The sequence below is a fragment of the Pleurodeles waltl genome, chromosome 3_1 (genome assembly GCF_031143425.1).
Source record: "Pleurodeles waltl isolate 20211129_DDA chromosome 3_1, aPleWal1.hap1.20221129, whole genome shotgun sequence".
Taxonomy (NCBI): domain Eukaryota; kingdom Metazoa; phylum Chordata; class Amphibia; order Caudata; family Salamandridae; genus Pleurodeles; species Pleurodeles waltl.
The window spans coordinates 676,058,535-676,073,295 of record NC_090440.1 but is presented as its reverse complement, the minus strand read 5'-3'; the positions used below and the strand labels follow the sequence as shown (position 1 = coordinate 676,073,295).

General features: G+C 41.4%; 1 protein-coding gene across 2 annotated transcripts in view; it reads right to left on the bottom strand.

Moving 5' to 3' along the window:
* The window catches only part of DDB1 (damage specific DNA binding protein 1), a 682,863-nt gene that overhangs the window by 227,874 nt on the left and 440,228 nt on the right, over positions 1–14,761 (bottom strand). For both annotated transcript variants that reach the window (XM_069223262.1, XM_069223263.1), the window contains exons 19-20: positions 5,544–5,667; positions 4,134–4,298 (exon numbers count right to left, since the gene is read on the bottom strand). In XM_069223262.1, the coding sequence (XP_069079363.1) occupies positions 4,134–4,298; positions 5,544–5,667 (289 nt within the window). The remainder of the gene's footprint in view (positions 1–4,133; positions 4,299–5,543; positions 5,668–14,761) is intronic.

Genomic DNA, 14,761 nt, shown 5'->3' with positions numbered 1-14,761 from the left:
GCTGCAGGCCAAAACTTTTATTAGCTTTCTGAAAGCAAAGAAGAATGCAAGAAACTATACATCTTGTGTTAACAGGTCTGTAGTTGACAAAGATATTTAGCTTTTCTAACGTCTTTTGCCTCCTGAAAAATTTCAACACTTTAATATCTAGAGCATGAAGAGATATATTTGTTGTAGACATAGGATTCTGAAAAATATAGTAAAAAAGAGAAGGTAAAATAATAGTCTGATTTCTGAAGAAACCTGATACCACCTCAGGGAGCTAGCATGTGGCCTTACAACCGCTTTGTTCTTGTGGTAAACTGTATGCAGGTCAGAAAAACATAAGATCTAGATTTCATTAACTATGTGATTGCTACTAGAAAGCTATTTTCCATGTTAAATGCAGTAAACAGGTATTGTGAATTGGCTCAAAGGGACAATTTGTTAGCTTAGAAAGGACTACTTTCAATTCCCAAGAAGAAAAAAACTAATCAATGCCCTCTAGGAAATCCTTAATGATCGGGATGGCCCCACCCCGTTCAGGGATTTTATATTATGCCTCTGTAAACTAGGCCTAGTACAACCATTCCAGAAACTTGACTCTCAGTGGTAGCATAGGCAAGCAGTCATGCTTCTCAGGGAAGTTAGCGCGGAGGTTGCTCAAGCATCAATACTACCACCTCAGCAGCAGAAAAAAAATATCAATGTCCATCCCAATGCTTCTCTTTGCAGGAAAAAAAACAAGTACTTTTAGAACACAAAAACACAGAATGTCACTATACATTTAATTATGAATGAATACCAGATTCTCTGATGAGGTGCTTTGGGGCCTCCACTTATTAGATCATCACACTGTGTGGTGTACCTTTAGAGCTGACCTTTTAAGTCCTGGCTTGGACAAAGAGTAGATAAGGCAATACCGCCACTTCCTGGCATTCTGTAGGGTTATCATTTAGTAGGCACCAAATGTAGAATTTCTTCCATTTGAATGCATAGAAAACCTATGCAGTCTTGAGCTCAGTGAAGAAAGGATGTGATGCAGGATTTGGCACCTGAAATGGTGAAGCAGTTCCTGTCTTCACACCAGCCAACTGTGAGGTTGCTCTGACAGGTGAAGATCGCTGAACCAGTACTGTTCCAGCATCTTTGGAAATGTGTTACTCGTCTTCGCATGGGAGTATGTTAGTTTAACGAATATTGATAGCATGAAGGGAGTGAAAATCAGTACATAGGCTTACCAGACCAGTAAACCAAAAGGAAATTCTCCGTCATTCCTGGTTGGTAGTACCTAGTGGTGCAGTTAGGGCAATTTTTTGTTGTATGTGCAAAGAGGTGTAGCTGTGGAAAGCCCTACTGCAGAATATTCCGTTTAGTTCATTATTTAGGATCCATGTATAGTTCTCCTCAAAAGTCTTGCTAAGGGAGTTTGCTTGCGCATTCTGAACACATTCTTCGTCTAAACTAGAGTGGGATTCAACTTAGCTGGAAAACAGACCTGCGAGTTAGGTGGATCACTCCTAATTCCAGTACATTTATGTGAAAAGACAACAGTTTTTTTTTAACCACATCCCTTCGCTAGAAGGCGATTCATGTGCACTCCCCATTTTCTTAGAGAAGCATGTGTAAGAACGGATTCAAAATATTCTGATGGAACTTGATATATTAAATTCTCTGCTTAGAATAAGATTAGTGTTGTGGCTGCCTAGACACATTAGTGCTAGGAACACCCAGCCCTACTGATCTTGTGGACATTGTTTAAGTAGTATTACATGAACACAAGCATGTGGAAGTAGAAAACACAGGGTTCCATTGACACTAGAAGAGATGAGTTCCAAAGTGCAGATAGGTGAGGTACTATTAGAAGAGGTTAAGATTTCACACATAGAAAAGAAAGCCTCTCCTTTCAAGAATACAACCTTACTTTTCGAGTGAGAAACGCATCTCCCAGTAGATTGGCTGGAATGGGACATGGACTGGGCCTGACCAACCTGCATGGTAAGACACTGTACAATTTGGACTGTAAGGCAATGACTATGAATGGCCTGCTGAAGATTTGAGGCCCTGACTCAATTTTAGGACAAAAGCCAGGACTTTGTTGTTATAACGTTTACTGTCAACTAAGAACCTTAAGAGCTTTCATTGGTTTTGTGCTATTGGACGGAGGAAATAGGCATCATAAAGACTGATGACGCACATCCAATCTGTTTGATAGAACTTAGGATAGATTTAATACAATGCCAATATCCTGAATGTTTCTCTTTATCAGTTTGGTTATGATCTTAAAGCCCAGAACTGATTTGAATTCTTGCTTGATCCATCTTTTTCAACCTAGAAATGAATGGAAAGACATTACATTTTCTTCTTTGGAAAGTTGGGACTAAGTCTAGGTAATTCCTTTCCTGTAAGATCTTAGTTCTTGACATAACCTGGCTTAGTGTTACTGCAACAACTTTGCTGAATGGATTGCTGTTGGAGATAACTTGAACCTGACAAACTAGCCATTATGAATAATGTTCTGTATACAATTGTATTTTGTTATATTTTGCCAACCTACAAAGTGATTACAAATAAATTTCTCTACCAGAGAGGCCAGCAGATGGGAGCAGTCACTGCTGCCCGCCAGTTGGATGTTTTCCTGAAGCTGCAGTCATTGGTTAACTTCCTATTTTTCCATTAGGATGCCTTAAAATGGTATAGTTATTTCCGGATGCTTGGGTTATGGTCAGGGGCTTCAAATTTCAGTAGACAGGTCACCCTGCAAGAGGCCAGTAATGTTTTATTACATTCCTTTCCCTTTCAAAGTCCAGACTTTTGACAGTTTTCACCTATTTACAAATGCTGCATCTCTTCATCAGCGTACCTGATACACAATGTTTCCTGTTAAAAGGAGATCGAGTATACGTTGGTGAGCCCCATATTTTAAAGTTTTCATGCAGAGCCAGGAAACAAATCTGAGTTAGGTAAGCATGAGTGGCCAAATCTGCAGAAAACAGTGCTGTACTAATGACTTGATTCAAGACCATTATACCTTGATTTAATATCTCCTGGAATGCAACCACAGGTCCTCCACAATGTTATATATGGTGTCCCAAAGGGAAATGTATCTACTAAAAAAATGGTTGTTTTCACAGAAACAGCTGGCATGCAACAAACAACACATCAAGCCTTGTCAGGCGGCAATAAAAAGAAATGAGAATTAGCATAGGAACTCTTGGAAATGTCCAATTGACAATTAGCTCTTACAAACATAGGGTTCTGGTCTGGAGAGCTGTATTCTCAAAGCAGCTGTGACGGGGGAGCCTTGATTGTAGTGTGCGTCTGAAAAAAGCTACATAGCTTTTTTTAAACACCCCTGAACCCAAGGAAACATAGGACTATGGAACTCATCTGGTGAAGTGTCTAAATAATGACCAAGACTTTAGTGTTAGGAGTCAGGTTAGGAACTTGCAGCTGTGCAGCTCCTCTGGTAAGCTTCTCAATGAAGGTATTGAAGTTATCTATGGGGCAAATGCAAGCCAAACATGACTCGGTGAGAGCTCATGAATTCTTCCTGTAACTTAATGCCCTAGAAGATGCTGATGAATAGGTGTGTCTAGCTGCATCAGTGTACAGAGCATGCAACTTTCTCATTAAGTAATTTGTTTGTGTTCAGTGGAAACAGAGTGAAGCCTTTAGGAAGTGTGATGTCTAATATTTTAAGTTAAATGCTATAACTAGTTTGTCAGATTAAAATAAATATTTAAACAAATGATTAGGTGCAAACATGTTCATCTTACAAAATGTGTTCCACTATCCAACACATGGAGGCTGTATTTTACCTTTAATAAATGTCACAGAGAACACTATTATTTAGAACTCAATATTAGTCTGCCTTATTTCCCAAAACAAGCTTTACACTGCCAGCAGTCAATCAAATCCGAAAGCAGATTCAGAATGCCCTCTAGAAAAGCCATCTAAGCAACACTACTGCCAACCAACCCCACAGAACAGTTCACCCTGCTCAAATCATGACATTCACAATCCGTTGCCAGAATCAAGCTTGCAAGGGCACACCAGTAAGCTTGCTCTCCAACACGAACAAGTCCCTTCCACTTTTAACTGCCCCCAGGGCAACTCACACCTTTACATGAAAACGAGTCTTTGGTGCTTACCATCGCAGTACTGAAATACCACAATGCGACCCTGCTTTGGTTCTGCCTCTTCTGGATACACCATGGCAGTCCCCACAACGAAATATGTGTTGGCGTCTTTCCCTAACCGGCAGGACACCAAGCTGAGAGCGTATTCATTCTGCAGGAACTGGTGAGCATGGAGAACTGCAGGAAGAAACGGAAAACAAAACAAGACGAACAAAGGTGAGTGGAACAGAGTGAAAAGATAGGGGAATCCCTGTATGAAGAAAGAAGAGTAAAGGCAAGATAAATAGTAATAAGGTGGAGTAAACAAGAACTGTGTAAAAGAGGACAGTTGCAGACAAAATTGAGTGGAACAACCAGACGAGTAATAAAAGGAGGAGATTACATAGAGGTGATAAAACAAGAAAATAAGAAACACATAAGGTGCAGAATAATAGGGAGAGATAAAAGGAAGGATAGGGGCAAAGGGGAGAAAATAGCAGGTGAAAGGGGAACCAGTCCAGATAAGATGATGTTTTAGGAGCAAGGACAAAAAAGGATAAGGAAAGCAAATTAACTAATACGTTAATGAGAGACGAGATCACAAAACATCGTACTGGCAAATTAATACATTAATTACCATAAAATAATAAATATTAAGAAAATGCCAATTAGAAATAAAGTTAGAAACAAAAAAAAAAATCAATGTCAAATTCTACCCCTACCCATTCACAGCTCAGATCTACCTTGAGCTAATCAGAAACACTTTTCCCACTAGTCACCTTGACACCTCTGGGGCCTTCAGTTCCCTGCTGAATGAAACTCTGATGTCAGAGCTGGCTATTGTCTATTTTCTCTTTCCAGCAAGTTGAAGGGGCAGCTTGTCTGCGAGGTGGGGTCCATTTCTCCTAAAACTTAATAGACCCACACTTTCAACAAAGGTTATGTTCACCATCTTCTGGTAGTTAAAGACACCATCTCTTTTCCTGGGAGCTAGTATCTTAGCGAATGCTTTCACCATCTAGCCGCTTATGGATGCCTCATCACTAGAATGCCAATTCCACCCCAACTCTATCCTGGGAGTTAACTCCCCTGTTCCCATACAACCTTTTGCTGTCAATTTATGAGCCTCACCTTTCCCAAAAGTTGAAAACAGACATCTCCTAAGACTTAACTATACCATTCACTTGCGTGTTGATATCAACGCCCAACAGGTTACCTTGAAGTTGATATATCTCCTTCCAAAGATTGATGCTCCTCCATCTAACCCCTTAGGAAATTCTGCAACGGTCAATGTAGTTGAGGATGTTTGGCAGGTAAAACCCTGCTGTCTATGAAATTCACCCTACCACTCTGAGGCACTGCATGCCTCCCCCTCCACCACTAAATAAGTCTAATGATAGATGAGGACAATCATCTCCTTTGAGTTGATGGTCCCTCAGGTACCTTCGAAGGTATGCTGGTCTATGATGAGCAGGTTGTGCACTTCCACTTCCTCTCCGAAGGATGTCTCGTGTGGAGAAGTGCTGCTGGAGAACAATTTGCTGGAGCTCACACTGTTGGAGAGTGCCTTTAAGAGAAGAGTAGTGAGGTTACAAACTGCAAGCCCAAGAATAAGGGTGATTAGAAAGACTAGGAGTGAAAGAACACACACACATCCATCAGGAGACAAAGAATCAAAGAAGTTACACAAAGAAACCTAACCCACATGGGTTTCCAACCTAGAGTGCAACTCTAGAGAGTTGCTTCTGGTAAACGTGCAGATTGGTCTATAGATGGCCACTTGTTTGCTTTAACTAATGGGAAAGTTTCTCATCAAAAGCTATGTTAAGAGCCCATTGTTTTCTTGCAAGTATCTTATCTTTCTTCCAACCTATAATTACATGGACTACTGAAACATTTCTAAACCAGTATAAATGGACCCAAAATGAATGAACAGTTCCCCCCCCCCCTCTTTTCCAGTTAATAAGGAAAAACACTTTATAGTTATGGATTTTTACTGCAAGAAAGGAGTATTCTTGCAGGAGTTAACTTCTTTCTGGAAGAAGGTGGGCAGAAACATAGATAGATTTATATGGAAACATAATGCCACTGTTGGAAAAGACAACACATCCTCAAACACCAGGAGTGTTCTCGCTAAACACAGTATGAGTTTCAGAAGGACAGCTCTCGGATCTTAATCGTTCTAAACACAAAATCTAGAAAGCCAATTTCCACTGAAGTTTCCACAGAGAAGAATTCTATGCAAGCCCGAGGAGAGAATCCCTCAATTCTGAGGGGACAATTTAATGGCACAACAAAGGATAATGATGCCTCATTGGATTAAAACAAGTCTAAGAAATATTTCACAGCTGGAGAGTAAAAAAAGGAAATCTCTTTAGGGCTGTTTCTGGAAGCCATGAGTCAACAGGTGTGCTATAATGTAAGAGAAAAGCAAGGTATGATGAGGAGGTACAGACGCACTGTTTTTTTTCAGTTATGTTGAAAAAAAAGCACCAAATGCATACAGAAGATATTATACTTATGCATTTATCACCTTACCAGGAGGACATACTGGTGGAATACACAAGTCAGGGCTGCAAGGTTAAAGGATTGCAGGCTGCTGTGGAAGATTCTTCCTGGAGAGGTGACCTGATGCACCTCATCATTGGTGACCTCCAGTATGAAACATGGTCTTCATCAGTGCCAAGGTTATTCTAATGCAGTCAGAATCATTCAGATCATGAATTTTGGCATTGGTGTTACTAGCAGGCTAGCACAGTAACTTTCAACTACTCAAAACACCAGTCTTTCAACTTGTTTTTATGGACCACAGATGTAATGTTTAACCACTTTTAATTTTCAGTCATGGTATTTCTGGAAGCCTCAAAGCAGCTGCTTCCAGCTTCTGATTAACCATAAGGTCAACATCGGATGTCCACAGGTTCTGTGCCAATATCTAATACACCATAGTATGGGTTGTGGCCAGCAAGGCTTCTGACCTTGTTCCTGTTGGTTTTAGTAATACACTAATTTTGTGTTGTCCATCTGAACAAGTATAGAAATGGTTGCGAAGGAGGAGCTCAAGAAGCTAAATATCATACAGATCAGTAGATTGATGCAATAAATGGTTTCTTTCTGAGACTGTTGATGGATATAAATAAACCCCATGATGGCACACAAATCCAGTTAGGGAGACCTCTTGCACTACAGTCTCTAAGGGTACCACGTAATAGACTCAAGTCAACATTGTAGGCTAATTGTAGCATTGCTAGAGAGAAGTTCATGCTTCCTTTCTGCATAATATATATCTGTTTGTCCTCCAGGTTCTTCTTTAGTGGTCTCATTCAGAACTGGAAGAATCTGAACAATAAAAATGTAGGATGTAATTGAGCCCAGAAGAGAGAAAAGCTGATCTGCTCTAGAGTGTAAGTCTGAACAACAAGATAGATATTTTGTCCTAACAGCAGTAGGACTCTCCACTGAATGAAATTGTTGGACTTTATCAGGGTTCAGTTTGGAACGTGGGTATAAGTTTTCTTCACCAGAACTGAAGTGGCTTTATTAAGATGTTTTGGATCACCTTATCTTTTAACAGGGTAGCTGTGTGAAACTCCAGTGGAGTTTTCTATAAACAGACAACTACTAGCCAGTCACCCTGATAGATTAATTCCTTTATAGAAATGCATGTTTACACATGCATGGTTTTGAAGAAGGCACGTGGGATTTATTTGAGGCACAAAGGAAAGATATACTTTCCCTTTTGCCTTGAAAAAATCCCACTGAGGCACACCTGCATTAAACACATAAAACTACAATGTAGTCTTACAAGTGGAGGATGACCGCAAGCAGCCTGAAGATTTATTGCACAAATCAAGTCCTCTTTGTTAAAGTGAGGAACTGTTAATCCTGCATGTTCTGGACTACCTTACATGGAAGCAAGCATTTGGTGTAGCAGCTGATATTGCCAGTAAGCAGCCCAGTGCTGGTCGATATAATTTAAAAAAAGACTTGCAATGGGGCTTCTGAATTTTTTCTCAGAGCCCACTGCCTTCACTTTCTTAATCTCAGACTGCATTTGGTGCATTTCATACTTCAAGCCCCAAACATTGAGGTGCCAGGGAATACACATCATCCCTTATCCAAGGAGTAGACCTCATGAATATACCAAGGCACTACCTTAAGCCACTACAATTGAACTGTAGCCTTTGCTCTTGGCAAATGTCTGCATTTATTTCCACAGACACCAGTCATGTCTATGCAACAGTGTCACATGTCTTTAGGCCATCTGAATCAAATTTCTTCCTCTCCTTCCCTGGAGGAAGAGATAAGGATGAAGCAGTCATCCATTTCTTTCTCACTGCAGAGACCATTACTGAAAGCTGATCTACAAACCAAAGATTCATATTAGGTGATTAAACTTCTTTATTAAGCACTGTCATTTCTAGGACACCAGAGATCAACAGTAGAAGTGGCTTTGATTTGGTATGATGTATCAGTGCCCCAAAGAACAACAAAGACTATCTCAAGTCTGAATATAGTGCGATTCAGATTGGAAGCTTTCTTTCTGTAGGCAATGCCGTCAATTGGCCAAATCCTACAGAGTAATGAAGCAAGAGACATTGGTGAAGTATCACATAAGCACTCAAAAGACTCGTTCCTAAGAGGAAAATGCTACATATAAGTCACCCCTAAGGTAGGACGAAGGCAGCCCCATGGGCAGGGTGCAGTGTACTGAAAAGGCAGGATATGAACTGGCGTGTTTTACGTGTCCTGATAGTGAAATACTGCTCAATTTGATTTTCACTATTGCTAGGCCCATCGCTCCCGTAGGTTAACATGCCAAGTTGTCTTGAAATATCTTTCAGGTGTAATTTTCCATTGGGAGCAGCTAGAGATACACGTTTGGGGTCTCTGAACTCTCAATTTAAAAATACATCATTTGATGAAGTTGGTTTTTAAATTATAAGTTTGAAAATGCCACTTTTAGAAAGTAGGCATTTTCTTGCTTAACTATTATGTGCCTCTGGCTATGGAATACACGTCTGCGTCAGAATGATAGTTGAGCTGTTTCTGAATTCACTCTAGACAGTCACACAAAGGGAGCTGAGGTGTGCCCTGCATATCCTCATGGGTTTTCCTGAGCTAGAGTGGTGGGAGGAGCTGGCATCTGCACCTGATGAGGGCTGTGCCTGTCCTCACAGACCTACGGGATTGCGATGGTAAGGTTGTCACTTAACGGTGTCTAGTTCAATTAAGCGTCATATATCTCACCTGTGATATTTTCTATGAGGTCATGACGTGTCAAAACTGTATGCTGAGCACTGGCTGAAAACAAAAGATGTTTAAAAAAAAAAAAAAAGTAAAGGTCTCTTGTTGGTCGACCTATATTTCTGCTTCCTGTAAAGTGCTCTATTACCGTTTGGTGCAGTAGCACTATAAATAAAATATCAATAAATGAAGAATAATACCCATACAGTCTACAGACAAATGGAGATGATCATACTGTACGGACTCAGCAGCTAGGCCGCCACATTTAACAATAAGATGAGGTGCAGTATATTGCCTTCCATCCTGAAAACAATGTAAATTCTGCATGACAAATTCCATTGATGCCTCTCAAACCTCTGAAGAAAATATATATATTTTTTAATGAAGTGCTCCAGACCAAACGTTTTCTGTTTCTAAATGAAACCGGATTAAACATGCAGAAGTAAAGAAAAAAAAAGTAGTCTTGTTATGTAGTTCTTTATAGAACAGAGAAAAAGCTAGCAGAATAAGTTCCTTATCTTGGGTGCATAACGTAGCATATCCACCTTTTTTTCATGGTCATCTCAGATGTTTCACCTTTTTCTGAACCCAATTTCTGCTGGTTTTTCAACTCTGATTTTTACCCCTGCTAAACATGAGTAAAGTACTGGTTTTCTCCCTTTAAACTCCATTAAATTGGCCAATCCTTTATTGACAAAGTAACTTGCCTTTAAGCACCTATTATATGGTGTAGCAAATAAACCCAGGGCCTAGCAGTTAAATGCCACCAGAGGACTGCAGCACCAACGGCGTCGACTGGCCCGTAGCATGTCTTCAGGCTTAACCTGACAGCAGCAGCTTAAAAACTTGCTATCAAATATCAAAATAACCCTTTCCGATAGGCGGGAATCATTGCTTTTAAATATTACCAAGTCACTTCTGAGTACAGCTCGTCACTTACAAGGTAAGGTTGTCTGATATTCAAAAGTGGAACATGTACAAAAATGAAGTTGGCATGTTCCTCCATTGAGTAGACCCCAAGTGCTATTTTTACTGCCAAGATAGTAGCTGGATCCTAGAAAATATCAAAGTACATATTTTAAACTTTAATCTCTAACTTTTGAGATAAAATGGCTAAAATAGTCATAAAAAGACTATTTGTCTTATTATGGAAAAGTCATATTCATTGGTGAAGTTAGATTTTCGAGATTTAGGAAAATTAACTTTTCAAAACTAATTGTTTCCCTGCTGGAAGCTAGTGGAGACCACTTCACATCCGCCTGCTAGCAGCTGGCCATCCACTGTTTAATCTTAATGAGGTATGAAAACTGCTCCCATAGCAGAACAATGGCTTAGGATATACTGGGTATGAGGCAGTTGATCCCTCTCAGATGAGGAAGGACTGTTGGGGTCAGTCCAGGAACTTCTTCAACTTGAAAGGGACAGAAGTAAGGCTTGTCCATTCATAGTTTAGTGCAAGGAGAGACCTAAAGAAGGGAAGTCCCACACTAGCCAGGCTTGCTCTGAAACCAGTGGGTGGGTGGGGAGGAAGCTACACCTCAAACTGATCTGGAGTAAATACAAGGGAGCACGCTGCTCATTTCTCTGGCCACACCTCTGGGTTTGGAAAACAGCTCCACACAAGGGAGAGAGAGGTGCCCCTCAACTTGGTTTTTAGGAGTGAGGGACACTGTTAGATTGTGTGCAGTAGGGTGACCAGGAACTGCTGAAAGAGATTGCCCCCGGGAACTTATGCTGCAATGGGTACGTAGGAAGTGACCAGGAGTTAAACCCACCCATTAGCTACTGCCAACCATAAATGCCGTAACCCAAAGAACCTCAAAGAACCCCAAAGAAACCTCCTCAGAACAATTTCAGGACCTGTGGAAGATCAGAAGAGGACTGAACCTACTTTCTGATATCAGAGGGAAGCCTTGAAGGGCAGGACCTGCCCACTTGTGCACCCTGAGAAAAGAAGTGGACTCCAATGATCAGTTGGCTGGGGACCTGTGTTGCTCCAGGTACACACCTGGCCTTTCTTCTGAAATGAGCATTTTTCCAGTGCAAACTGGGCTTGACCTTGGCTGGTGGTCTTTGCTGGATTAAGTCCTGGCCCCTAAAAGATATCCCTGAGGTCCTGAGAGCCTAGGAATTGTTCCAGAGTAGCTGCTTCAGAAACCGTAAAGAGCAGGGACCTTTGCAGCAATCAGGAGGACCTTGAGGCAAAGGTGTCAAATTCTGATCTACCTTCCTTAGATACAGCTTCAGGCTTGACTCACTGGAATATTTTTAGCTCTATAAAAAAGGCTAAGTAAATGGCAAGATCTATGACTGGGAATAAACCCGCTTGGTGCATCCAACTCGTGCTGCATTGCAGTTGACTTGAAATCACATCTAGGCCCCAGTCTACAGCTTCCACAGAATATAATTGGGGTTTAGTGTTTTTTGGTGCAATTTTTTCTTCAAACTTTAAAAATGTATACCTTATTGAAATTATGCCATCTTATTTATTAAGATCTACTCTATTTTTCTAATTCATTTGGGATTTTTGTTTGTTGTTCTGACCATTACTGGTACTGCATAAACACTTTACACAGTGCCCTAATGTAAGTAGGAAACATCACTTACAACGCAATGCATTTACCACTATGGAATTACCATGCATAAGGGTTTGCACACATATGCGTGCTGAAGGCAGAGAGAGCGGTCTACCTGTCAGGAAGAACTGGAAGGAGCAGAGGAGAGCGGTAAGTGGGGCTGGGGCCAGGGTTTGGGGCTGGAGTAGTTTTTAAGACAGGGTGCAGTAGGTTTTAGGGCTCGGGTAGCTTTTAGGACAGGGTGTGGTAGGTTTTAGGGTTCAGGGAGTGGGGTTGTGTAGTTTTCAGGGTCAGGGTAGTCGAGTAGTTTTTAGGGCAGGGGGTCGGGTAGTTTTTAGGACAAGGAGGGTAGGTTTTAGGAATTGGGGCTGGGATGGGGGGCAGGTCGTTTTTAGGACAAAGCGGAGTAGGTTTTAGGGTTCAGGGTGGGGGGTTGGGGTAGGTTTTAGGGTTCACGGCGGGGGTTCGGAGTAGTTTTTAGGACAAAGCGGGATAGGTTTTTAGGGTTTGGGGTAGTTATTAGGACAGGGTACTTTTAGGGCTGGGTGTTTTTTATGACAGGGTGGTGTAGGTTTTAGGGTTCAGAATGGGGATGGGGAGGGTTGGGGTAGTTTTTAGGACAGGGCAGTCTTAAGGGCTGGGTGGAATGCAGAGAATGGTATCAGGTATAAGGTGGCAAGGCGGGGAACAATTTACCACCCATGTTCCTTTACCACACATGCTTTTACTACAAAATTTGTGGTAAAGGCATGCATGGCAAAGACGCAGTCGTTGTTAAGACTGCATTCTTAAGGCATGCATGATTCCATCATACAACCAACATAAGTCTGCCTTCTGTGTGCCGTAGGTACCAGAAGGGTGACCTCAGGTTATTTTAGTGACTTTGGGGTTCACCCTGACAAGTTAATATTATTCTTTGAGGTGAACCACCACCCACCCTAAATAAGAATTCACTGTCTTACAAATACTCTATATCTCACCTCAGATTCCTCACTTGTCAATCTCTCCAGGTACTAGGCTGGATCTGGAAATCTTCTGCTATTGCTCCTGCAAGCCCACAAATGAGCCTTATCAGCCTCCATCTCAATTTCATACTGCAACTGGATTTTACAAAATAGACATACATGTCCCACCCTGGCAAGCCAGTGTCATTTGTCTCCTATATTTTCCATATACTAAGACACAGCGAGCGACTGCGAATATTCAGATTGTACTGACAGTGTACAAAAACTAACCTGGGACAAAGAACAGGAAGGCTTGTAGAATCAGCAGGTAAAATAAGCACCACAAACAGTGTTACAGAACAGAAGAAACATATAGTCTTCCGATTAACACTTCTAATCCCAGATTTCTCCCCTTCTGAACCAAAGCAATCCCCCTAACAAAAATTGTGGGTGTCAGGATTGGACTTACACAAGTCATGCAGAATTGAGAAGTTAAAATGACTTTCCCTGCGGGAGTGAGAATTCATGCAGGACAGCCTGTTTAAAGTATGGACAGATGCCCATAGTGCTATCTAGCAAATGTCCACAACTGCAATACATCAACCTAAGGCTGTGGTGGTAGCTGTTAATCTGGTACAATGAGAGCCCTAGGGCCCTCAGGAGGTTTACCAAGGCAGAACACATTTTATGCAAAAAGCAATCCATCTTGATGAAGTTCAATTCTCCACCACCTTGCCTTTTACTGAACCTGTGAACTCAGAAACAAGAAGATTAGCAGCAAGGTTTTTCTTAAGCCTACCAATGTAGAAACTATGGGCATCCTGTAGGTCTTACTGGTGCAGCTTTTCCTATTCTATACATGGACATAGATAGAAAGAAGACACCACTTTCAGAAGAAAGGGTGGAAAGTCATGAGCAAAATCTTGTAAGGCAAAAGGCAGCATACGTAGGATGGACTAACAAGGCCTGTATAGTTGTAAAATTTGTATTATAAATTGTGTTTTGAATAACAATTGCTGATCAGGTCAATGATGAAAGGCTGAATGGACCGATGAGTACCCATTCGCAGTGCCCACAGCAAAGTGTTGCCAGGCAAGAAATAATACAAACAAGGGAGCTTCGGACAATGTTGCAATTGGTGGGTTGGCTTGCTTCTCCTCACCCTAGATTACAAATATAGCCCAACAACCTAAATATAGTGTTGGTGGTGGGGAGGAGCTTCTAGAATGACATCCACTAGTTCCAAAGGACGACCAAAACCTCTTAGTTGGTTCAGCTCAATATTCATGCATGAAAGTGTAGATTGTGGTGGTTCAAGTGTGCAAGTCTGGCCTGCTATTAGCACATCAGATCCTCCAGAAGCAGGAACCAAAGTGGAGGGCATATGCTCTGTCTCAATTTTAGCATATTAGCTTCTCAGGTCCCAGTCCATAATTAGGAGAATGAGCTGTGTGTCATCGCGTCTCACTTTTTTCAATGCCTGCAGTATTGAAAGCAGGTTTAGAAAGCCATACAGGAGGTCTAAGTCCTATAAAGGTGGAACATTTCTCCTAGTGATCCTGAAGAGGGAAACTTGAGCCCTATCTCTGGACACAGAGGGACTTCAGAGTTTGACAGTCTACAAAGGGTGCCAGTCACACTGAAAAGATGCCCTGGGCTGCCTTCAGAAGCAGACACCTCTTGGGCCTGCAAATATGACACCTGCTGAGTGTGTCTACCATGAAGCTGAGGGATCTGAATAAATGGTTGATTGTCAGAAAAACCCTGTTAAATGCCAGCCAACACCCTGTCCTGCTTGGGCACTGCAAAGTATCGTCAGTAGTAGCCCATTATTTCCTGTGCCTTTGATAATAGTTTGATAGCCCCCTTAGCAAGCAAAAGAAAATAAGTTACT